This window comes from Lampris incognitus, chromosome 18 (assembly GCF_029633865.1).
Source record: "Lampris incognitus isolate fLamInc1 chromosome 18, fLamInc1.hap2, whole genome shotgun sequence".
Classification (NCBI taxonomy): Eukaryota; Metazoa; Chordata; class Actinopteri; order Lampriformes; family Lampridae; genus Lampris; species Lampris incognitus.
The window spans coordinates 30360739-30385738 of NC_079228.1; the positions used below are offsets into that span (position 1 = coordinate 30360739).

At 45.8% G+C, this 25000-nt stretch overlaps 2 protein-coding genes across 2 annotated transcripts in view; both read right to left on the bottom strand.

Annotated features, from left to right (window-relative positions):
• cap2 (cyclase associated actin cytoskeleton regulatory protein 2) overlaps positions 1–13994 on the bottom strand; it is a 37581-nt gene extending 23587 nt beyond the window's left edge. The window contains exons 1-4 of the mRNA XM_056298302.1: positions 13639–13994; positions 6666–6793; positions 6236–6336; positions 1271–1348 (exon numbers count right to left, since the gene is read on the bottom strand). Of these exons, the coding sequence (XP_056154277.1) occupies positions 1271–1348; positions 6236–6336; positions 6666–6783 (297 nt within the window). The 5' untranslated portion in view covers positions 6784–6793; positions 13639–13994. The remainder of the gene's footprint in view (positions 1–1270; positions 1349–6235; positions 6337–6665; positions 6794–13638) is intronic.
• A 7934-nt stretch (positions 13995–21928) lies between these two features.
• Positions 21929–25000, bottom strand: part of rbm24a (RNA binding motif protein 24a) — a 9834-nt gene continuing 6762 nt past the window's right edge. The window contains 2 exon segments of the mRNA XM_056298755.1: positions 21929–22735; positions 24225–24262. Coding sequence (XP_056154730.1) covers positions 22383–22735; positions 24225–24262 — 391 coding nt within the window. The 3' untranslated portion in view covers positions 21929–22382.

The window sequence follows — 25000 nt, forward strand, 5'->3', positions numbered from 1 at the left end:
AGAATTTAGTCAAATATTTACACTGAACTGGCCCTGGCGTTAGAACCGTATGACTGTATAGTTTGTATTACGCAGCCTAATTTATACTGTATTTAAAACCGCTCGGCAGGTAAATCTTCCCCAGATCTGCATATAGTCCTGTTAATACGGTTATTTTCAGTGCAATATTACTGTGTGGGAATTCGCTGCTGACTTTCCTGTTGTGTGGGAAGATGAGTGTGGAGAGATCAGGCTCACCATATTTTACTTCTCTTGCCCTCACAACATACATAGTCAACTTTATAATGTTATATCTTGTGTGTGTCATGTGCAACACAATTCCTTGTATGTCCAAAATGACACGGCTAGTAAAACAGATTCTGGTTTTGAGTCTGAGAAGCGGGAGACACAAACGACAGCGTGCAGCAGAGGCTGTCAGGCAGTTCAGCTTCCCCATGAGGCCTTGCAAAAGTATCTAGTCACATGATTAAGACACACAGGAGCTGTTTTCAAGGGGATTTTGTGTGTGTGTGTTTTTTTTGGAGCAACATTTCAGACAATCAAGGAGGCAAAAGCTTTTAATACAATGTTAAAATCTGACTGGCGTGATGCTGCTCGGCAGATTTCTTAAACCTTTCACTGTGGGGCTTGCGGGTGGTGTGGCGGTCTATTCTGTTGCCTACCAACACAGGGATCGCTGGTTTGAATCCCCATGTTACCTCCGGCTTGGTCGGGTATCCCTACAGACACAATTGGCCGTGGGAAGCCGGATGTGGGTATGTGTCCTGGTCGCTGCACTAGCGCCTCCTCTGGTCGGTCGGAGCACCTGTTCGGGGGGGAGGTAGCATGATCCCCCCATGTGCTATGTCCCCCTGGCGAAACTCCTCACTGTCAAGTGGAAAGAAGTGGCTGCCGACTCCACATGTATCGGAGGAGACATGTGGTAGTCTGCAGCCCTACCCGGATTGGCAGAGGGGGTGGAGCAGCGGAAGTAATGGGGTAACTGGCCAAATACAATTGGAAGAAAAGGGGGGGGGGGATCCCAAAAAAGAAAAAAACCTTTCACTGTGTTCAGTATACTTCCTTATATCAACTGTGCAGTCAAAGGTTTACGAAAGTATAAACAGAGAAGATGGAAAATTCATAAGGAAAATATTTTGCATGATAACCTCTTTCTCCAACTTCCTTTTCATCTTCATGTAACAATAATGGGTGTTTTAGTCTATGAGTGCACATAGTATCTACCATATTACTGGAGAACAACCTCCTAATTCATTTTACACTCTCATACCTTTGCAGGTTCCTGGTGTGTGGCGGCCATTTTGAGGAAGAATCTCTGGGTCTGTAGGCCGTTGTTCACCATTTCCGCCTGTCAATCAAAAACGGCAAAGGTCAGGTAGCTTATAATGATAATAATGCATGAGAGACTTCAATGGATTTCAAAATCCTGATAGTAACTGTGTCAGTATATTCATGTGTTTGGCAAACTTTGTGAAGGAGAGCACAATCAAGGGGCCCCAGAAAGCGCTTCAAAGACCAGCTCAAGAAGCAGCTTTCACTAGCCGGCATCCATGACGGCTCGTGGCACCAGGAAGCAAGCGACAGGAAAGCCTGGCGCCACTGCATCAACGCAGCCAGCTGAGGACAAGAGGAAAAGATGGAAAGAGCATTCTGCCCTTCAGACACCGCCAGCCTGGGGCTTCCCTCATCCTAAGTAAAGTAAGGTCTGTGCCGCACGGGCTGGGCTCCGCAGCCACCTCCGAGCCTGCAGACGGTAGGCAGACTATCCTCCCCTGATCTTCGCGAGTGAGGAACAAGCCAACAACAACATATTCATGTAATATGTAACTTAATGTGTTGTTGTTTTAATTTACACAATTCCCTGGTTCTGTTCCTAAGATAATGTGAGCGGTCCATAACCAGCGGTATCTTGGTTTGGAGTCTGAGTCTCGTCAAGGAGGTTCTCTCTTCTGTCTGTACACGCTGTTCACATGGCAACGGTTTCTAGCTCGTGAATCAATCTGTCTAGCCCATTAAAAAGAAACTATAAGCACGCGTACACACACACACACACAGATTCAGCCAGGCATGTTGTGTGTATATGTGTTAGGGAAGAGACCTCCAGTTGCGAGCCAAGGGAACCACCGGGGAGCCTTTGTCCATAAAAGGAGCTCTCCAAACTTACAGAAGGCACCTATTTCTCTCTCTCTCTCTCTCTCTCTCTCTCTCTCTCTCTCTCTCTCTCTCTCTCTCTCTCTCTCTCTCTCTCTCTCTCTCACACACACACACACACACACAGACTCACACACCCCTCAGACAGTTCAAGGATGAGAGACTAAGACAGAGAGAGTTTCTTTCGAGCCACAACGACGGAGAAACAAGCGCTCCCTCTCTCAACGTTTTAGGATGCTTTCTCTCAGATTGCCTCCACTCCTCCGTGTTTTTCGACCGCTCTTTGGGTTTTTAATCTATTTCAGGGACATAATGAAGCTATTCGTTGCCAAGTCACTTACCGCAAAATACACAGAAAGTCCCGGTGGGAGAATGGGACATAACCAAATAGGAAAAGGTGTTCCACTTGTGGTTTTGGTGCAGGAACACAAGGTCAAAGTTCAATAAGCTTCAAGGCCTTGATTTTTTGTGGAGGACAGGAAATGGATTGTCTTTTAAATCATACACACTCACGCATAGACACACAAACACACATGCACAAACACACGTCCCATCTACCCCATGTGAACTCTGAGAGGACATTAACGGAAAAGCTCCATGGACCTCACACAGACCCTCATTAACGTTGCTGAGCCTTTCATATGCAGTGGGAACAAGAGGGGGAGAAGCCCAGTCTGTATGTGTTTTTACTGCCCTCAGACTCTGGAATTACCCCAACCCCCCCACCCACCCATTATTAGATTTGCCTTGTTGGTAGACTCATTTACATCACTGCTAAAAAAAAGTACCTCAACTCCCAAGCTTCAGAATCTGAAACTGACTCAACAGATCTTTTTGGTGGCTTCTTTTTTTTGGGAAGGGGGGATTTTCCCCCATTTTTCTCCCAATTGTACTTGGCCAATTACCCCACTCTTCCGAGCCGTCCCAGTTGCTGTTCCACCCTCTCTGCCAATCGAGGGAGGGCTGCAGACTACCACATACCTCCTCTGATACATGTGGAGTCGCCAGCGGCTTCTTTTCACCTGACGGTGAGGCGTTTCGCCAGGGGGACGTAGCACATGGGAGGATCACGCTATTCCCCCCTAGTTCCCCCTCCCCCCCGAACAGGCGCCCCAACTGACCAGAGGAGGTGCAATTGTGTCTGTAGGGACGACCCGCCCGAGCTGGAGGTAACACAGGGATTCAAATTGGCGATCCCCATGTTGGTAGGCAACGGAATAGACCGCCACGCCACCTGGACATCCCTTTATGTTATTTTTTGAGCACCGCACAGCACTTTAGCTAACAGTTGGTCTTTTATAAACTCATCTTTTTGGCTTAGCCTACATTTAGTTGCCTTTAAGCCAAGTGCTTCAAAAACCTGTACTGTATGGCGGGTGGGTTTCTGTCTCAATTTACCAAGCACTGTTCTGTCAACGAGATTATAGGATATAGATTATTGACTATTGCACACTGTTCTCTTCTCTCACATGTCTTTTCTCTCTGCCTGAATGATGTCTTCTCCTTTCTCTTCTGTGTGTGTGAATGGTGTGATGTGAGTCTCCCTTGTGTGCACGTGCAGTCTGTCCTCCTCCCAGGTCTCCATGATGATGGTGGTCGCCACCTGGATGCTGCTTGGCATCCCCCTCATCACATTTCCTCTTTATATATCTTATAAATCCATATAGTTTTGTTATCCTGTTTCAATGTTATATCCTTCTCTCATTAAGATGTGTGACTAGTTTTTTGAAAAAAATGTTTTACATGGTGATGCGGGTCACGTGGCTCTGGTCCTGGACACTGCTTGGCATCCTCCTCATCATATTCTTCATGTAGTTTATAATGCCATTATAATTCTGTTATCCTCTTTCAATGTTGTATTGTGTTAACTGTGTAAAAGACAGATCCCTCCTCTGTTGCTCTCTCCCTGAGGTTTCTTCCCATTTTTCCTCCCTGTTAAAGGGTTTTTTAGGGAGTTGTTCCTTATCCGATGTGAGGGTCTAATGACAGGATGTTGTGTTGCTGTAAAGCCCCTTGAGGCAAATTTGTAATGTGTGATATTGGGCTATACAAATAAAATGGAAGTGATTTATAAAATGCGCTTTATAGATAAATCGACCTTTACTTTGACCTATGCAAGTCTAGTTCAAATGAGAGTTGAGGGAGAAAAGTTGACGGAGTAAAAAACAAATTGATTTCTGATGTATAATTTCTATATGGTATTGTTTCATCTCATCTCATTGAGTTTCTCATCATATTGTATGTTATAGTATTGTTTCCTGTTTGATCTTATCGAATCTTGTCAAACTGTAGTTTTGCTTCATATCGTACCGTATCATATATATCTGTGCTAACTTTAGTGGGGAGCTAGCCACACTGGGAAGGGTTTCCACAGAGTCGATAAGCAGAGAGGCCACGTGCACAACTCCCCATTAAAGCAGACCTATACAGAATATTTCAGACTGATCTTGGGTTAGCGTCAGGATCAACATTAAGGAAGATAAGGTGGTTTTGGAAAAGTAAAATAAACCCTTCTGAAATAATGAGAAGGTATTTATCAACAAACTGAGGTCTTTTATGAGATGATACAGTATGAATAGGGATCACACAAGTCACATCATATCACGGGTAAGACAGCTGGTGTGTGTGTGTGTGTGTGTGTGTGTGTGTGTGTGTGTGTGTGTGTGTGTGTGTGTGCCACATTCAAAATATGTGTATGTGTATGTGTACCTGCTGCCACAAGACTATTTGTATAGAATGGGAAGCCTTATACACCGATCAGCCAAAACATTAAAACCAGTAAAACAGGTCAGTGAATAGCATTGATTATCTCGTTACAATGGCACCTGTCAAGGGGTGGGATATATTAGACAGCAAGTGAACAGTCGGTTCTTGAAGTTGATGTGTTAGAAGCAGGAAAAATGGGCAAGCGTAAGGATCTGAGCAACTTTGACAAGGGCCAAATTTGTGATGGCTAGATGACTGGGTCAGAGCATCTCCAAAACGGCAGGTCTTGTGAGATGTTCCCAGTATGCAGTGGTCAGTGCCTACCAAAAGTTGTCCAAGAAAGGACAACTGGTAAACGGCTACAGGATCATGGGCGCCCAAGGCCCATTGATGTGTGTGGGGAGTGAAGGCTAGCCCGTCCGATCCCACAGAAGAGCTACTGTAGCTCAAATTGCTGAAAAAATTAATGCTGGCTGTGATAGACAGGTGTGAGAACACACAGGGCATCACAGCTTGCCGGGGCTGCATAGCCGCAGACCAGTCAGAGTGCCCATGATAACCCCTGTCCACCACCGACAGTGCCTAGGCATGTGAGCATCAGAACTGGACCATGGAGCAATGGAAGAAGATGGCCTTGCCTGATGAATCATGTTTTCTTTTACATCATGTGGGCGGCCAGGTGCGTGTGCATTATTTACCCGGGGAAGAGATGACACCAGGATGCACTATGGGGAGAAGGCAAGCTGGTGGAGGCAATGTGATGCTCTGGGCAATGTTCTGCTGGGAAACCTTGGGTCCTGGCATTCATGTGGATGTTAATTTGACACGTACCACCTACCTAAACAATTGTTGCAGACCAACTACATCCCGTCATGGCAACAGTATTCCCTGATGGCAGTGGCCTCTTTCAGCAGGATAATGCACCCTGCCACACTGCAAAAATTGTCTAGGAATGGTGTGAGGAACATGATATAAAGAGTTCAAGGTGTTGCCTTGGCCTCCAAATTCCCCAGATCTCAATCTGATCGAACATCTGCGGGATGTGCTGGAAAAACAAGTCCAATCCATTGAGGCCCCACCTTGCAACTTACAGGACTTAAAGGATCTGCCGCTAATGTCTTGATGTCAGATACCAGAGGACACCTTCAGAGGTGTTGTGGAGTCCATGTCTCAACGGGTCAGAGCTGTTTTGCCTGCACGAGGGAAACCTACACAATATTAGGCAAGTGGTTTTAATGTTTTGGCTGATAAGTGTACATTCATTATGACAAACAGCCAGGAAATGTTTGTATATGTCCATCACACACAAACACACACACACACACACACACACACACACACACACACACACACACACACACACACACACTCTGCTCACATGTTTCTCCACATCCCCGCCTATGGCCCGGCTGTTCTTCAGGTAGTCTGATACTGGTCCCCTCAGAAGCTGGTCAAAGGCCTCCACACTCTGTAACAAACCTGAAGTAGAGAGAGAGAGAGAGAGAGAGATACACTGAACATACTGAGATGACAGGATGAACGCCTTACTGTTCCTAAAGCTAGACTGAGAATCTCTTTCTCTCTAAACACACAAACACAAACACACACACACACATGAGGAAATTATATAGATATTTAGATATTTCAATCAAAGTCTCATACCATTTTTCAACCAACCAATCAACCAAGTGTCAAACTGCTGTTTCACAGGAGAACAGAACAGCTTTATTAGCCTCTCTTCTCTGTCAACTTTATAAAATGCTGCTTCCCACACACCTGACCTACTCATTTCCAAAACAGTCTCTTACCTCCGTCAATGCCATTGGCACAGTCCCCGTTAGCCATGCCACTGGTGACCTGCATCTTGACAGACACGTGCTCCAGACGAATCACGGCCCGTTCCAGCCGCTCCATAAGCGCTTCCATGGCAACAAACCTGGAAAAACGAAAGTGGGAAAAGTCGGCGGACAGCCCGATAGGAAAAGAGAGACTACATATCTCACAGCTCAGCTAAAAATGACAGCATGATGACACTCTACAGTCGTTAACTTCAGATGCTTTCGTCAACTCATAAAACTTCCCGGCCTGGCAGGTCCCAGGGGCTCGGCTAAAAGAGCGTGTACGGTCACCGCATCCTTTCATCGAGCCCGCCTTTACTTTCTGTCTTTCTTCACAACCCTCGTCAAACAAAAACGACAAACTCAAAACAAACCTTCCGTAGCCGTTGAGATGGAAGGATGATCACTGGATGGTTTTTGCAATCTTGCATTATCTTTCAGTCAGGGCTGAACAATATATCGTTTCAGAATCTGCATTGCAAACACATATCTGCAATAGTCACACTGAAAAGAAGGCAACGTAAGGCATATTGGGTCCATCAGTGATGCTAGGCTAACGTCTTGTTGCTCGATAGAAAATAAGATCAAGCAAAGTCCCCTTTTTTATGACTTCTCTTGGAGAAAAAATTGCATCTGACAAATAGTCCAATTTAGTCTGATTTAATGAATTCTTGGACACCTGCCTTATTTCCTCCTCTACACTCACCCTATTCATTGCTAGTGGGATTTAAGCTTTGCAAATTCAGCTTTTCTTGTTTATTTTCCCCTATTTTCCTCCCCAGTTGTATCCAGCCAATTACCCCACTCTTCCGAGCCGTCCCAGTCGCTGCTCCACCCCCTCTGCTGAGCCAGGGAGGGCTGCAGGCTACCACATGCGGAGTTACCAACTGCTTCTTTCTTTTCACCTGACAGTGAGGAGTTTCATCAGGGGGACGTAGCACGTGGGAGGATCACGCTATTCCCCCCAGTTCCCCCTCCCCCCCGAACAAGCACCCCGACCAACCAGAGGAGGCGCTAGTGAAGCGACCGGGACACATACCCACATCTGGCTTCCCACCCGCAGACACAGCCAATCGTGTCTGTAGGGACGCCCGACCAAGCTGGAGGTAACCCGGGGATTTGAACCGGCGATCCCCGTGTTGGTAGACAACGGAATAGACCGCTACGCTACGCCACCTGGACCCCCATCAAATTCCATTTTTAAAGTTGAAAGCTGCATATATCTCGTAAAATTATCCAACTCCTTGCATTTCAACACCCTGTCGTAGAACATACAGTACGTCATCTTCGTGCTGTGGGCTAGGTTCGCAGATCCCTGTGATGCTACAAAGTACTTCAGTAATCCCAGTGGGATGTATTAACTAGAGAGAAGTCAAAGCATAGGGGCGGGTTCAGAACAGCGACTCTTAAACTGGCTGAGATTCAGCGCCTCATCCAAGGACACTTTGGAAGCTCACACACGGTTTGAATATCAACTGAATGTCATCTCTCCGACCACTAAACCATCCTGCCATCCCTCCATGACACCCCTGGTGTTGTTCGGTTTAGGAAAACAAGCCCAAACCCAAAGCAGATGGAAGAATAAACAGTATTTAGTGGGGTTCTGTTGTCATGAGGCCATTCCTTGTTTTGGGCACCTGGCCTTCAGCCACAGGTCCATCCATGCTTCTAAACATAGCAAGATATCGCACAACTGGATTACTGAGAGACAAAGACTGAGGGGAAAGATGAAGTCCAAAAACAAGAAGCTGAAGCCAATGACAAACCTGTGCGGTGATGGTCAGCGGGAAAAAACGACTTCTAGAAAAGACTCCAGAGACTTCATCTTCAAGCTGCCAGCTTTCTTTCTCTACCCGGAACATCGAACCTGAAGCTGTCTGATGTCAGACCATATTTGTACATGTTTTCATGTGTGAGTAACTTTTGTTTCCTTTCTGTAAAACTTATGTAAATAAAATTAAAATGATATGGGCGTTATCGTTGGAAGACTTCACTGGTCTGGGTCATTCCCCTGATTACATTTCTACATTGTTGGCACAAACACCCAGAGTGGATACTCACCCAAATGAGCGCAACACACACACACACACACACACACACACACACACACACACACACACACACACACACTCAGAGGAATGTGCTCTATTCACACTGATGCATGTGCACATACAATGTGTGTATATAGTGTGTGCTATATATATATATATATATATATATATATATATATATATATATACACACACACACGCATACATATGTATGTATGTATATATAGCTACTTGTATATATATATGTATATATATATATGTATATATATATAGATATAGATATAGATATGAGTACACACACATGAGGCTCAACTTCTACTCAAGAATGCTGTGCAGAGGCCAAAGGGTATCAGGCAAAGTCATTTCAGTGTTGAGAGGCAAACAAACTTCCATACAATACCATATATAAACAATGTAAACAAACTTCCATACACACAAACTTTCTGAAGTGCTAAAATAAAACCTTTTTTTCCCCTCAATACAACTGTAAGAGTTGCTGGAGTCTTTCCTTCTCTCATGGACCTTGCTTCTTAAAAGCCCCTTGTTAGTTTGTGAAGAGCCAAATTCATGACCCAACAAACTCCCATATTCAGAATTAAATAACTGACCCCCACTTGGACAGACCAGAGATGCTTCAGGGGAACAATGGCCGGCCATGTGCCTTAACTCAAATGCAATGCAGGCCCTTCTGTCCTCTGTTGGTGGCTCAACAGCCTGGAACTCAACCCAGCCACCCGCTGCATGTTTATGCAATGACTCCGCTTACAAACTACTGCGACTTAACACACACTTTCCAACCTGACACCCGGTGTCCAACACACAGACGGATGGTGTGCACTCTAGGCCGCTTACAGCCCGATCTACAATAAAATATCATCATTGGATGTTGTTTCTAAACTGTCTTGGTTAATAATGTGAACGGCGAGCGTGGACATGACGAACGTCATCTTCATATCTCTCTCGGGAATTCTCCCACCAGTGCCAGATGCCTATCGTAGGCCTCAGGGGCTATTTCTGTTTTCCAGGTCACAGCGAGGCTTGCTCTGGGGCTGTTAAACCTAGAAACCCGGGCAGCTAGGTGCAGGAAGAGCGTCTGCTGGATTTGAACCATGATCTCTGAAATGCTAGACCCTGGAGGTCGAGTTTACCTTAAGAACAACGTGACTCCAGTCTGCCTGGCTTCAGTTGGATTTTCGCTGAACATTTCATGTTTCAAACTCGAGCCAAGTTAGGGAAGGTACTTTTCAAAACCACTTCTCTCGGCCACTCTTCATTTACAAATTGGCTAAATGTTTTCATTCTTTAAAGTTTTAGTTGTTGATTTGGGGCTTAGACATGTCTTTAATCACCAAGTTTAGGTCAGGTTATAAGAAAATTCAGTTTCAGATCAGATGAGGATAAAATATGAAGGCCCACATCAAACTTTTCTTGCAGCGTCTAGCAAGACTTGGCCTCATAGCAAAGAACGATGTTATTTGAAGTGGATCTCTTGCAAAGTCCCTGCCAAACCAATCTCTGCAGGATCTTCAATAGAGGCATTGCTATATTGAAGGGGAAAGTCCACCCCAACATCAAAACTACATGTTTTTCCTCTTACCTGTACTGGTATTTATCCATCTAGATCGTTTTGGTGTGCGTTGCCGAGTTTTGGAGATATCAGTCGTAGAGATGTCTGCCTTCTCTCGAATACAATGAAACTGGATGGCATTCAGCTTGAGTTGCTCAAAGCACCAAAAAAATACATTTGAAAAACTCATCAGCAAGGTCTCTTTCCAGAAGTCATGACCCGGTTACTCAAGAAAATCCACAGACCTTGTTGTGAGCAGTTTCATGTAAGTGTAGTTCGGTCTAAGAAAATAGTTCCTACACGAAACTGCTCACAACAAGGTGTATCTCCAAAACTTGGCAACTCACACCAAAATGATCTAGATGGATAAATAGCACTGCAGATGAGGAAAACATCCATCCATCCATCCATTATCCGAACCGCTTATCCTGCTCTCAGGGTCGCGGGGATGCAGGAGCCTATCCCAGCAGTCATTGGGCGGCAGGCAGGGAGACACACTGGACAGGCCACCAGGCCAACACACAGGGCACACACACACACACACACACACACACACACGCACACACACACACATTCATACCTAGGAGGAATTTAGTACGGCCGATTCACCTGACCTACATGTCTTTGGACTGTGGGAGGAAAACATGTAGTTTTTTTTTTTTTTGGATTTCTTCCCCCTTTTTCTCCCCAACTGTATCCGGCCATTACCCCACTCTTCCGAGCCATCCTGGTTTCTGCTCGACCCCCTCTGCTGACCCGGGGAGGACTGCAGACTACCACATGCCTCCTCTGATACATGTGGAGTCGCCAGCCGCTTCTTTTCCCCCGACAGTGAGGAGTTTCGCCAGGGGGATGTAGCACATGGGAGGATCATGCTATTCCCCCCAGTTCCCCATCCCCCCTGAACAGGCGCCCAGACCAACCAGAGCAGGCACTAGGGCAGTGACCAGGACACATACCCACATCCGGCTTCCCACCCACAGACACGGCCAATTGTGTCTGTACGGACGCCCGACCAAGCCGGAGGTAACACGAGGATTTGAACCAGCGATCCCCATGTTTGTAGGCAACAGAATAGACCACCATGCCACCCGAATGCCTGAAAACATGTAGTTTTGATTTTGGGGTGACCTATCCCTTTAACATCTGACCACACTGCAGATAATGTTCAACACGATCTACAATCTGCCTTATTGCACCATAAGCACTCTATGCAATACATCAATATAAGATGCTCCATACATCATATAATTTCATATTGCAGAATCAACTACCGTATTTTCACAAGCCCGTCAAACATCATTTTAATCACTTCCTTTCTGTGATTTTCTAACCTGGATTATTGAGCATGCATAAAGACCTTTCTTAATGACTTACTCAGTCTTGGTTTTAACGCCATGTGACAGAAACAGCCAGAATCTGGACTGATGTGCAATAACTGGCATCTCCCTATGATTGCAATCGGGCCAAATGCTCCATGGTAACACAAAGGCATGGCTGGTGATATTTGCCTCCTTAGTTTTTCATATAGCCGTAATGAGAGATTAAATGAGAAGCCGTCAGGGTGGGACTTGAACCTCGAAGCCTGCTGGTTGCTTTAGAAAGACATGTTGAACATGATGCAAAGACACGGCAGTGATGAAGGACGACAAAAGCTGCGATCTTGCTATTGTAATCCGTGCACTTAAATTTCCCAAAACGGTTCAACACTCAATGTACCTCAATGTCATTTTCCGCCCCGTAACACTGTAATACATAAGGTGTGATGGTACAATATGAACACAGTCATCACGGCCGAGTCCACATAATGCTTGTTCCAGACAGGTGGGCAACAGAGTCAGACACATCCAGACCCCAATACCAAAGCAACAGCTGGGAAAGCAAATACGTATTATCACAGAGGAAGGGTATTATTGGTGGCATGCTGCTGACCCATGTCTCCTGAACCCCGTCGCCTGGTATCTGATCTTGGGGGGCTATATTGGGCCATTGGTCGAATCTGGTGGTGCTATATGGGCTTGACTGTAAGGTCTATTCTCGGTCTGAGTGCTCCACGCTGTCTGAAAGGCCTCCACAGGGGAGGCGTCCTGGAACAGCATGCGGATTCAGGAGGTTTTGGTGCAAACACATACAGAAAAGCACACATCATCAATAATGGCCTGGCTCAAAACAAACAAACAAATAGAAAGACAGACACACATATAGATAGATAGATAGATAGATAGATAGATAGATAGATAGATAGATAGATAGATAGATAGATAGATAGATAGATAATTGTCCGACTTGGAGAAATTCGTGGCCATTGCCTGTACATTTCACCTCGGAAGATACTATATACAGAGAAATAGAGTGTATACAAGCCTACATGTATAAAAAGAAAACCCACATGACTTTACGTGATAACTTGGCGTGTTTTGAGACAGATGGGTGATGCCAAGATGAAGTATTGCATGATTTGAGGATAGCTTACATCGATTAATCGATATCAGGTAAAACGCAAATAAATGTAACTCAGACTCAGACTGTGCTGCTTGTTGTGTGCTGTGGTAGTGCAGTATAGATAGGGTGTTATGCACCATGCTTGTTGACATATTTTGTTCTTATTTCTATTTTTTATTTATCTTTTATTTCTGTTTGTTTCTGTTTCTATTTTCTTATCTTGTATCTTGTTAGTTTTTAGTTACTAGAGCGCGAGAGTCTGTAATAGAACTCAATTTGCCCCTCGGGAATAAATATTCTGATTCTGATTCTGATTCTGATAAAGTTGAACATTGTTCAGTTCTAGACTGGATGATCTCATCGGCTGGGCCCTTGCAGAAATTGCAACCACAGACGCACCATTACAAAAATAAAGATATAAACAAAATAAAATGAGAAATCATCGTTGACATACATGACTTGGTGCCAAAGTTGTCCACAGTGCCCTGCATTAAACCTGTGGATCACTGCGAGCGGAGCCTGCCATGCGACTGGCTCAACGCCAGGATCATAAAAATCTAGCAATCAATTTCAACCGGGGAACAAATGACTGCGGGTTTTTGACCCCGCGGTGATCTGACGTCTGGGTCGTCGCGGCGGAGCTGATGGACGGACGCTGTTTGGCTCCTTTTCTTTTACCATAACAAACAGGAGAAACCGTGCGCGCCTCTGCTGCTCCGCCACACGTCCACAAACACCACGCTGAACCCCCCCCCTCCACCCCCACCCCAATACACACACACACACACACACACACACACACACACCCCATCCCTCCTTATCTGTCCCTGTACGATGAAAATCCGCACGCATAACGCCCCACGAATCAAATCGACAGATTTACCTTTCTTCTTCTTCTCTTCTTCTTCTTCTTCTTCTTCTTCTTATCGCTGCAGGTCCGCTGTGTAGCCTATATTGGCCGACTGCTTCGACTGTAGGCTGGTTGGTTGTGATTATTGAGGCCTCCGATCAGTGAAGATATATGTTCGTCTCCGGTTGCGCCTGCCGTCCCACCATGCAGCCTGTCCGCTCGGTCCGTCTGTCCGGAGCCGCGCGACTCTTCCGGATCTTCCAAATTAAGACAACAACGTCTCGTCGAGTCTGACGCGGTGCCGCCGGTGACTCAGCGGCGCGATGTGTCTCCGGTGTCTTCGGACAGGCTTTTTTACCTGACGAACAACATGACAACCGGCCTAAAGAAAGGACTTCTGACTACAGAGTCACTGGGACCAGCAGGAAATGTTGAATGAGGTGGTAACAGAGGGGCCGGTGATTCCTGGGGGGAGGGGGGGGGCACTCCAATTGCTTCTTAAAACATGGAGTTTTTTTTGTTTGTTTTTTTTACAATACAATTGCGACTTTTATATTTTTTTGCAAGAGTTTGTGGTAATCTGGTAAATTGGAAGTTTTTTTGGGGGGAATGAAAATACTCGGTTAAAGGCATCTTTGCAGCTTCTCGTTACTGTTTGGCTGCTGCATGCTGTGATTGCAGACAAGTCGACGGTTGCTGGGTAATGAAACATCTGAAAATAAGATCAGGGCCAGTAATCTTAAAGGCCTCTTAGGAATGACAGGATATTGATCTGAGAGCAATAAAGTTGTCAGGAGGTGCTTATTGTTATCTGACTTCACCCTAACTTAAAAATAGCATCCTATTTTCTTTCTTTTTTTTTGTTACCATAGGTGGTAAGGTGGACACAGGGTCGCAGCACTTTCAGGTATGTATATGGGAAACTCCAGTGGGAAAACAAACCATTAGCCCAGATAAATCCTGTGTCATGCTTTACCCATTGAGTTATCAAATCAAATCAAATCAATTTTATTTGTATAGCCCAATATCACAAATTACAAATTTGCCTCAGTGGGCTTAACAGCAACACAACATCCTGTCCTTAGACCCTCTCATCGGATAAGGAAAAACTCCCTAAAAAAAAAACCTTTAACAGGGAGAAAAAACAGGAAGAAACCTCGGGGAGAGCAACAGAGGAGCTATGGACAGAGTTATGACACATACATCCATTACCATCATGATCGGCAATGACATTACAGCAATCATGGTGACAGCAGTTCTTCCACCACCTCCTTCCCACAAGATTTTCTACTGAACAAAGAACTGCACTGCTGCATACACTTTGCACTTGTTGATGTGAATGTGCATCTATTTGTATATAATAATTCATTTATACTTCACACCACTGTGAATGCTGCTTTGATTTGCTTTATGTATGTATGTATATATGTATGTACCCATGTATGTACCCATGTATGTACCCATGTATGTATGTATGTATGTATGTATGTATGTATGTATGTATGTATGTATGTACGTATGTATGTACGTACGTACGTACGTACGTACGTATGTATGTATGTATGTATGTATGTATGCATGCATGCATGCATGTATGTATGCATGTATGCATGCATATGTACCCATGTATGTGTGTGTGTGTGTGTGTGTGTGTGTGTATAAAACATTATCTGTGATGGCCTGGCGGCCTGTCCAGGGTGTCTCCTCACCTGCCGCCCAATGACTGCTGGAATAGGCTCCAGCATCCCCACAACCCTGAGAGCAGGATAAGCGGTTCAGATAATGGATGAATATTACATTATATTATGACATGTAGGTCAGGTGAATCGGCCGTACTAAATTGTACCTAGGTGTGAATGTGCTAGGTGTGAATGTGTGTGTGTGTGTGGGGGGGGGGCTGTGATTGCCTGGCGGCTTGTCCAGGGTGTCTCCCCGCCTGCCACCCAATGACCACTGGGATAGACTCCAGCATCCCTGCGACCCTGAGATAATGGATGGATGTGTGTGTGTGTGTGTGTGTGTGTGTGTGTGTGTGTGTGTGTGTGTATACGTACACATGTATGTATGCATTCATGCATGGATGTATGGATGAATGTACAGTGCATCCGGAAAGTATTCACACCCCTTCACTTTCCCCACATTTTATGTTACAGCCTTATTCCAAAATGGATTAAATTCCTTTTTTTCTCATCAATCTACACACAATACCCCATAATGACAAAGTGAAAAAGGTTTTGTAGACATTTTTGCAAATTTATTAAAAATAAAAAACTATAATATTGCATTACATAAGTATTCACACCCTTTGCTATGACACTCAAAATTGAGCTTAGGTTCATCCTGTTTCCACTGATCATCCTTGAGATGTTTCTACGTCTTGATTGGAGTCCATCTGTAGTAAATTCAATTGATTGGACATGATTTGGAAAGGCACACACCTGTCTATATAAGGTCCAACTGTTGACAGTGCATGTCAGAGCAGAAACCAAGCCATGAATGAGCAAGGAATTGTCTGTGGACCTCCGAGACAGGATTGTATCGAGGCACAGATCTTTTTTTTCTTAAATTTATTTCTAGTTTTTCCCCTTATCCCACCCGATTAACCCAATGGCATATGGCTGGAACTCTTGTCAAATAACTCCCCAGGCTCACGTTTCCACAGGAAGGAGATAGTCGTAACACCAGCTTCCTTCAAACTCGTGTCGGCTGCTCTCGCTATTTTACACACTGAAGCCTCGCATGGATTGCTTTACCTTCAGGCCACGAAGGAGGCGTAGGGAGAATACTTTCAGTTGCTTGGCTGCAGGCGCCTGGGTGGGCCAGAGGGGTCGCTGGAGAACGACGAGTCCCCGAACACTACACCGATCTACACCCACTATCCCTCGGGTAAGGGTGGCCTAATGAATGCCTTACCCCATGGACGCTCTGGCCGTGATCGGTTACGGCGAGTCTGGGATACGAACCTCCCAGCCACATGACGAGCGGACTGCACGAACGGCGGTTTATTCCGCTCAGCCATCAGAGCGGCTTGAGGCACAGATCTGGGGAAGGGTACAAAAAAATTTCTACAGCTTTGAAGGTCCCGAAGAGCACAGTGGTCTCCATCATTTGTAAATGGAAGAAGTTTGGATCCACCAGGACTCTTCCTAGAGCTGGCCGCCCAGCCAAACTGAGCAATCGGGGGGAAGGGCCTTGGTCAGAGAGGTGACCAAGAACCAGATGGTCGCTCTGACAGAGCTCCAGCATTCCTCTGTGGAGATGGGAGAACCTTCCAGAAGGACAACCATCTCTGCAGCACTCCACCAATCAGGCCTTTATGGTAGAGTGGCCAGACAGAAGCCTCTGCCCAGTAAAAGGCACATGACAGCCCACTTGGAGTTTGCCAGAAAGCACCTAAAGGACTCTCAGACCATGAGAAACAAGATTCTCTGGTCTGATGAAACCAAGATTGAACTCTTTGGCCTGAATGCCAAACGTCACATCTGGAGGAAACCAGGCACCTCTCATCACCTTGCTAATACCATCCCTACAGTGAAGCATGGTGGTGGTAGCATCATGCTGCGGGGATGTTCTTCAGCGGCAGGAACTGGGAGACTAGTCAGGATCGAAGGAAAGATGAATGGAGCAAAGTACAGAGAGATCCTTGATGAAAACCTGCTCCAGAGCGCTCAGGACCTCAGACTGGGGCGAAGGTTTACCTTTCAACACGACAACGACCTTAAGCACACAGCCAAGACAACGAAGGAGTGGCTTCGGGACAAGTCTGTGAATGTCCTTGAGTGGCCCAGCCAGAGCCCAGACTTGAACCCCATTGAACATCTCTGGAAAGACACGCTCCCCATCTAACCTTACAGAGCTCGAGAGGATTTGCAAGAGAAGAATGGGAGAAATACCCCAAATAAAGGTGTGCCAAGCTTGTAGCTTCATACCCAAGAAGACTTGAGGCTGTAATCGCTGCCAAGGGTGCCTCAACCAAGTACTGAGCAAAGGGTGTGAATACTTATGTACATGCAATATTTCAGTGTTTTATTTCTAATACATTTGCAAAAATTTCTACAAAACCTTTTTCACTTCGTCATTATGGGGTATTGTGTGTAGATTGATGAGGAAAAAAAAGGAATTTAATCCATTTTGGAATAAGGCTGTAACATAACAAAATGTGGGGAAAGTGAAGGGGTGTGAATACTTTCTGGATGCACTGTATGGATGGATGGATGGATGGATGGATGAATGGATGGATGGATGGATGGATAGATGGATGGATGCAAAGTACATTGAGAGTTACTGACAGCTGAAGATTAATTACTTGTATGTGTGATGCATAATTGGCCAATAAAATAAATCTGTAAATCCTGATTCTGTGTGTAAATATAGATTCCAGGAATAATTCCCCTTTATGACAACTTCTAATATTTAAGTCAATATGTCATGCAGGTCTGGAGGATTTGCATCATGTGTTGAATTCCCAAGTCAATATGTCAACATTCACCTTAAATTGTCATGTGTGATCGTATTTCTAAATCTTTACCATTATTCTCTGGGTAGACGCAGGTCTTTAGTTTTATTGGCCCATACTGGAGGTCAGTTGCCATGCTGGCTACTGTTTACAGGGCCAAGCCTTTTTGGGACCCTAAGCCGAATTTGATTCGCTCCCCCCGGGGTGCTAAGTGAGAGATCAGTTGACTTATGCTTTTGGCCTGGCCCTGTCCGGTTTCACGGCTGGGCCCTCTGCCCATGCCGTGTCATGGTCTATGTGAGTCAGGCTCGAGTGTCATTGGGAGCTGAGCACTTGTTGCGTTGCGCTAATGGAGGTGAAGCCGTGGAGCGATATGGCAGCCGGGTCGCTTGGCATCATTTATTGATTAGAAAGTTGCTGAATCATTGATAGCTCACGCCTCGAGAGACTCTGTATCTCCATCCTGTGCATGCTTGCTCCGGGTTTGACTGGAACAGACTGTAGTGGTGTTTGTTTGGGATGTTTACGATGGATAAAAAGAAAGAAAGAAAACAGCTGACAGTGGTTTGACAGTGCTCCATAATGAATACGCCCATACCTCACCTGACATGTTGGGCAACTGAAGGCAAAAACACGCAGGCAGGTTAAAGAGAAACATATCGGCTGTGTTCTTTAACCATGTACACTACATATTGAATGACAGAAACCCAATGAGGGAGGAACAAGCATGAAATATACAGTAGAAAGCACAATGCATCTCGTCAGATTACTTCTCCTAAATTTGTGTTATGTCCAGGTGGCACAGTGGGCAAATTGCTGATATATGACAACCATATGTGCACATACAGTGACTCTGATTATAGATATGGTTTTATAATAGGGCTCCTACTGTGTTAGTATTCAGGAGTATAAAACTATATACTGTTATCTCCTCCCCACCCCCCCTTTTTTTTGTCCTCAATTGTTCCGAGCCGTCCTGGTCGCTGCTCCAACACCTCTGCCGATCCGGGGAGGGCTGCATACTACCACATGCCTCCTCCGACACTTGTGGAGTCTCCAGTATGGCGTCATTTTGCCATCTCTACGTCTAGATGGCAGATGAGAACTCGAGCGAGCGCTCGATTTCTGTCCCCGTTTATATTCTGTGTGCGCGCTCATAATATAGATCGCAAGATGGCGCCATACTAGCCGCTTCTTTTCACCTGACAGTGAAGAGTTTCGCCAGGGGGATATAGCGCGTGGGGGGGACATAGCGCGTGGGAGGATCAAGCTATTCCCTCTCGTTCCCCCCCTCCCCCCAAAACGGCCGCCCCGACCGACCGACCAGAGGAGGCGCTAGTGCAGCGACCAGGGCACATACCCACACCCGGCTTCCCACCCGCATCTGTAGGGACGTCCGACCAAGCCGGAGGTAACACCGGGATTCGAACCGGCGATCCCAGTGTTGGTAGGCAACGGAATAGACCGCTACGCTACCCCGACGCCTACATGCTGTTATCAAACACTAACACAACTCCATTTCCCGACAGGCCACAGTTCGGACAGCAGCAACACTGCGAAAAAGAAATGCAACCCAAGCTATTTAAATATAGAACCATTTATTTCAGTTTAGAGTAAATAGTGTTGAAATTCTGAAATGTAATTTTTAATACCAACAGGACCTTTGCATTTAAATAGTAACACTTGACATGCCTTCATCCAGTGACAATGAAAAGCTTCCTTAAAAAGTTTTTTTTTTCATTTATTTTTCATATTTTCCCTTGTAAGAAATAGTTCAAGTATAAAAGTTCCCAACAGTGTAAAATAGCCCATCTGATGAATATTAAAAGCAAAAGAGGCACAGCTACCGGAACCCAGACGACGACTTTACATTCTAATGGAGAAAGCAGCATTTTTTTTTTATTTTTCTTTTTTTTTTTTTTTTTTTTTGCTTGTTTTTTGTCTAGTTTCTTTTTTCCTCTCTCGTCTTTTCCAACAGCTCTAAACATAAACGAGGCAGAGTACAATCTGCACGGCGAGTTGGCCTGCATTTAAATAAGGTTTGTCCGTACAAAAGGCACCGAGCGTGCCGATAGTCAATGTCATGTTCTAAAGATCCAAAAAGGCAAATATATAATACAGTGCACATAACAGAATTGTATCTTAAATAACTTCTACGTCAACATTTTTGGTTGAGTATGTTAATAATAATAATAATGATAATGATAATAATAATGATATTACAACTAAAACTACTCAATAACTTATATATGCCTTGAGATGAGTACATGATAATAATATTATTAATACAGTACCACCGCTAAGTGTCTACCCTTGGAGCGTCAACATAGTCAACTCTCAAAATAAATAACCTACTTTTAAATAGTACATTTCTCTCTTCTTTTTTTTTTGAAAAGGTTTTTTGTCTCTTAAATAGCAATAGAAAGGTAAGGCACATGGAGGAGAACCCACATAACATCCCATTCTCTCTGTCAATATGAGGCAGGCCAGTTATTGGTGGAGAGAAGGGGGGGCTGTGTGTGTGTGTGTGTGTGTGTGTGTGTGAGAGAGAGAGAGAGAGAGAGAGAGAGAGAGGGACATGTGTGTGTTTGTGAGAGAGATGTGTGTTTGTGTGTGTGTGTGTGTGAGTGTGTACCTGATACCAGCCTTGCCACAGCTACAACACATAGGTGAAAGTGCTGACAGGGGCAGGGTTGAATGGCTGGGGCTAACATGGGGGGGAGGGCTTGTGTGTGTGTGTGTGTGTGTGTGTGCGTACGCGTGTGTGTTGGGGGGTACTGGAGAGGGAGAGAGAGAGAGAGAGAGAGAGAGAGAGAGAGAGAGAGAGAGGGGGGGGGGGTAACGTTGGTTCCCAAATGGGTCCGAGGATTAAAATGTGACAGCTCAACAAATGAGCACAAGTGATGCGTTCTTTCCAGAATGAACCGTCTGTGTGGTGCTGGATCTGAGCCCCCCCCCCGAAAAACCCCTCCTCTAATCAACAGCTGGTCTCTCCCTCTGTCTGTCTTTCTATGTCTCTCTGTCCTCTCTCTGTCTCTCTCTTTCTCTTCCTTCCTTCCTTTCTTTCAGTCAGACTCCATGGTGAAACACAACGGTGGCCTTTTGTCTTTCACCGCTCTGTGCGCCGGTCCACATGCCTGAGTGCGTGTCCCTGCACACGTTGTCGTTGTACCTGTGAAGAGTAGTACATTTTGTGCACCCCCCTCCTCCTCCTCCTCCTCCGCCCCGCCGCCATTGTTTGAAGCCATTTTTCACCCCTCCCTTTGTTGCTGTGCCTTTATGGTGTTCACCGTGCCCCCTTAGTCCAAGTGTCAGAGTTGATGACAATCAGGTTTTTTTTTTTTGTTTATGTTTTTTTTTTTGTTTTTTTGTTGTTTTTTTGTTCCTGCAGTGTTTGTTTTTTGTCTCCTGGCTATTTTGTTAGCTTTGCATAGGTCAAGAGGTTGAGACACAGTAAAAAAAAAAAAGAAAAAAAAAGGGACATTCAGCATCAAGAAGATAAAAAGGTAGTTCTTTGAGGAAAAAAAAATGTCTGACGCGACAAGTTGTACGGCTCTTCAACTCTTCTCTTCCAAAACTCTACTTGCTAGCGCAGAGGTCGCATGATAGTAGCTAACGCATTGGAAACAGTTGCATTTCCCTGATCATCTGAAAATATTAACTTCAAAAAATGCACTTGAAAAGACAAAAAAAAGAACATCGAGAGCCCTTTGAAATGTAATAACGGTAATAAATATTTGTTATGAGGGCTCAAAGAGTCAAAAACACTTTTGAAACACTGCTAGGTTTTCCTCCCATGAGAAAGAATAGTTTCCTAACATAAGCTAACGTTAATGACAGCAACTGGACTTAACAAAGCCTGGTTAACACCTATACCAACCACAGGGATTAGTTCCTGCATTTCTTCTCTAGAAATAAGTACTCTACTACAATGATAATAGAAATGATAATAATAATAGTAATAACAACAACAATAATAATAATAATAATGATAATAAATCATCTTCCTTGCTTTGTTCTGCAAGATTTTTCGTTTTATCTTTTTTTTTTTTTTTTTGGTTGAAGCACAGCAAGTTGGAAAGCTACTTAATGAAGTTCCCACCTCACCATTATCACCACTACCACCATCATCATCATCACCATCATCATCACCCTCAGCATCACCCTTTTTAGAGCAACTCTTCCTCCTTCTGAGTCACTGACACGTCCACCCTCAAGGCCAATCCCTCTTCCTCTTCCTCCGCTGCTCATTCATCTGACCAATCAGCTGTGGCCGTGGGTGGGCCTCCCCTTCCTGCTTGTCCAATGGCTGCAGTGACTGCTATTGCATGCGATCCGCTTGCAGCTGCTGAGGTTGGTACTGGCCAAAGGCCGCCGCGGCAGCTGCGGCCGAGCCTGGGGCGGCAGTGGCTAGTGGCTGCTGGACCGCATAGCCGTAACCCGCAGTGGCCACGTACCCCGCGGCGGCAGGCGAGGCGGCATAAGGGTACTGCTCGTATGCGGCGGCTGCGGCGGCACTAGCCGCGGCGGCGGAGTACTGCGCGTAGGCCGCTCCGGTATAGTCGATGTAGGGGGAGGAGGCAGTGGCGGAGGCTGCCGCCGTGGGCTGCACGTGTGGGATGACCACACTGGGCTGCATGAAGGCCTGAGGGTACACATAGTGGGCCGGGATCCTATAGGAGAAAAATACACACATGATGGGTTAGATTCCTGAGCCGGCGCCGGCCTGTGTCATCAAACCCCACCTACCCACCCACCCACCGCCAGTTTGAGAGCAGGAGCCCCAACTCAACCACACTGCGGCCAAGCGCCCACCCGCCTCCCGGCCCCAGTCCATCCACCCGTCAAGAACAGCAAGGAAATGCCTGCTAGTACTAGTAGGGATTAGAACATTATAGGGTTGCCAAAATAGAGATATCACTGTGAAAAGAAGGACGGGAAGGTGAGAGAAAGTCTTTGAAAGCCCCAGTTGTGGGGGGGGCTGTTTGTTTAACCTCTGGGACAAAGGGGGTTCACCCACATCTTGTTGCGCAATCGCACTTCATGTTGATTATGTTTTGAGGGGGAGGTGAGGAGAGGTTATGATGTCATCATCTCTTAAAAGGGAGTTCTGTGGGGAACCTGCAACTGAGGCCCGTGTGGACGTTTAGGTCAGTTTGGAGATGGCGGGTGTTTACGAAGCTGATAAGAGAGAGAGATGAAGAGATAGTGAGGTGAGTGAGTCAGTTTTTGTCCATAGGTCACATGTGGACTTGGCTTTGGTGCCACCTCGTGCTTGCTGGTGTGGGGGGGGGGTCTGGGTTAGGGTTTTTGGGGGAGGGGGCAGCAGTGAGGGCATGTGTGTATGTGTGTGTGTGTGTATGTGTGCGTGCGCGAGTGTGGATAGAGGAGATGAACCCGGGGAAGCATTGTGAAAATGTCACTGCCACTTTGACAGCTGGACAGTTTTCAAAAAGAACACTGCTGGCCATTTCCCCCTCTGTGTTGGACAAAGAGGCCGAGGGGCGGGGGGAGCGGAGCGCTGATGGGCCCGGGGCTTGGCTCTCTAACCAAAGGGATGTTTCTATTAAATAAGCGATCAAGAACAATGAGCACATTCTAGCCTCCATGACATAGTCATATCCCACCCCGAGGCTCTATAAGGTCTGGAATCTGTGTTGGACCGCTGCAGCGGTGGGAGCCGCTGAAAGTTACACTAATGGTTCAGGGAGAAACGCCAACTTTTGTGGCTGCGGGGGGAAAAGAGACAACGTGAGTTGCTGAATGTCTTGTTTGATTTGGCGCCTTTGATGTTCTGCCCCATGTAAAACTGATTTGCCCCGGCTGCCCTCCCTTCCCCTTTTTTTTAAGACGAGAGTGAAATCTAATAAAAACTGAAACGAGTTTCATTTCGAATGAAATCGAACGGACGAAATCGCTTTGTATTCGCCGTGCGCCACTCAACTGACAGCTGCCCCATCTAGATCAAGTTTCACAATTTCTTTCGGGGGCACTGAAGGATGTGTGTGTGAGAGAGAGAGAGCGTGCACGTTTTAAGGCTATGGAGGGAAAAAATGGCGGCCAGATACAATCAATGAGGCGGTGACAGAGAACTTCAGCAAGTCAGGTTTGCGACCCGGACCGGGAGAGAGGAGATGTGGAGGGGGGAATATTTAATATAGAGCATATGAAGACTGAAAGGCTGGATCTATCGTGGCAACCCTATTGTCAGCACTCCATTATCCAAATCAAATCACATCGCAACCAAACCAGTGGGCCTGGAGAAGAACAGGAAGAACAAAACAACAGCAAGTTGTACAAACACAGGCGTCAGGGAGAAAAAAGGTAAATATGAATTTAGTCCGGCCGCACTGGGCCGAACGACAAACACAACAATGAAAGCAAGGACACTGCACAATCACACATCCCAAAAGACACAAAATAGAGAGGGGTGCGTGAACAGAGTAAGTGGCCGTGTAGCGGACTGGTGTGGCTATCGCTCGGGGGCAAAGGTCAGGGAGGATCCAGTGACATCACTGTCAGATGCCTCAGTCTCGGCACACTGCTTTCTTGCATACACTGTTGTGTGCACACCACGCAGTTAACACGCACGCACGCACGCACGCACGCACACACACACACACACACACACACACACACACACACACACACAGAGTTAACAGCACAATGTCTACCAAGACAAAAATGTGGTTAGTTGATACATGCAACACTGCAGAAACACACTCAAACACAGACACACACACAGACACACACACACACACACACACACACTCACATTGCATGAGTGGATTTCTCATGGTCACACTGTGATAAGAGATTCCTCAATAGCTAACACACAGCGAGAGGCCCTCGTAGCAAAGCCAACAGAGGACGGCTTAGCACTGTAACTGTTGTGTTTAATACAACCGGCCCCTGGTTAGATTTATGCACATTCACTCA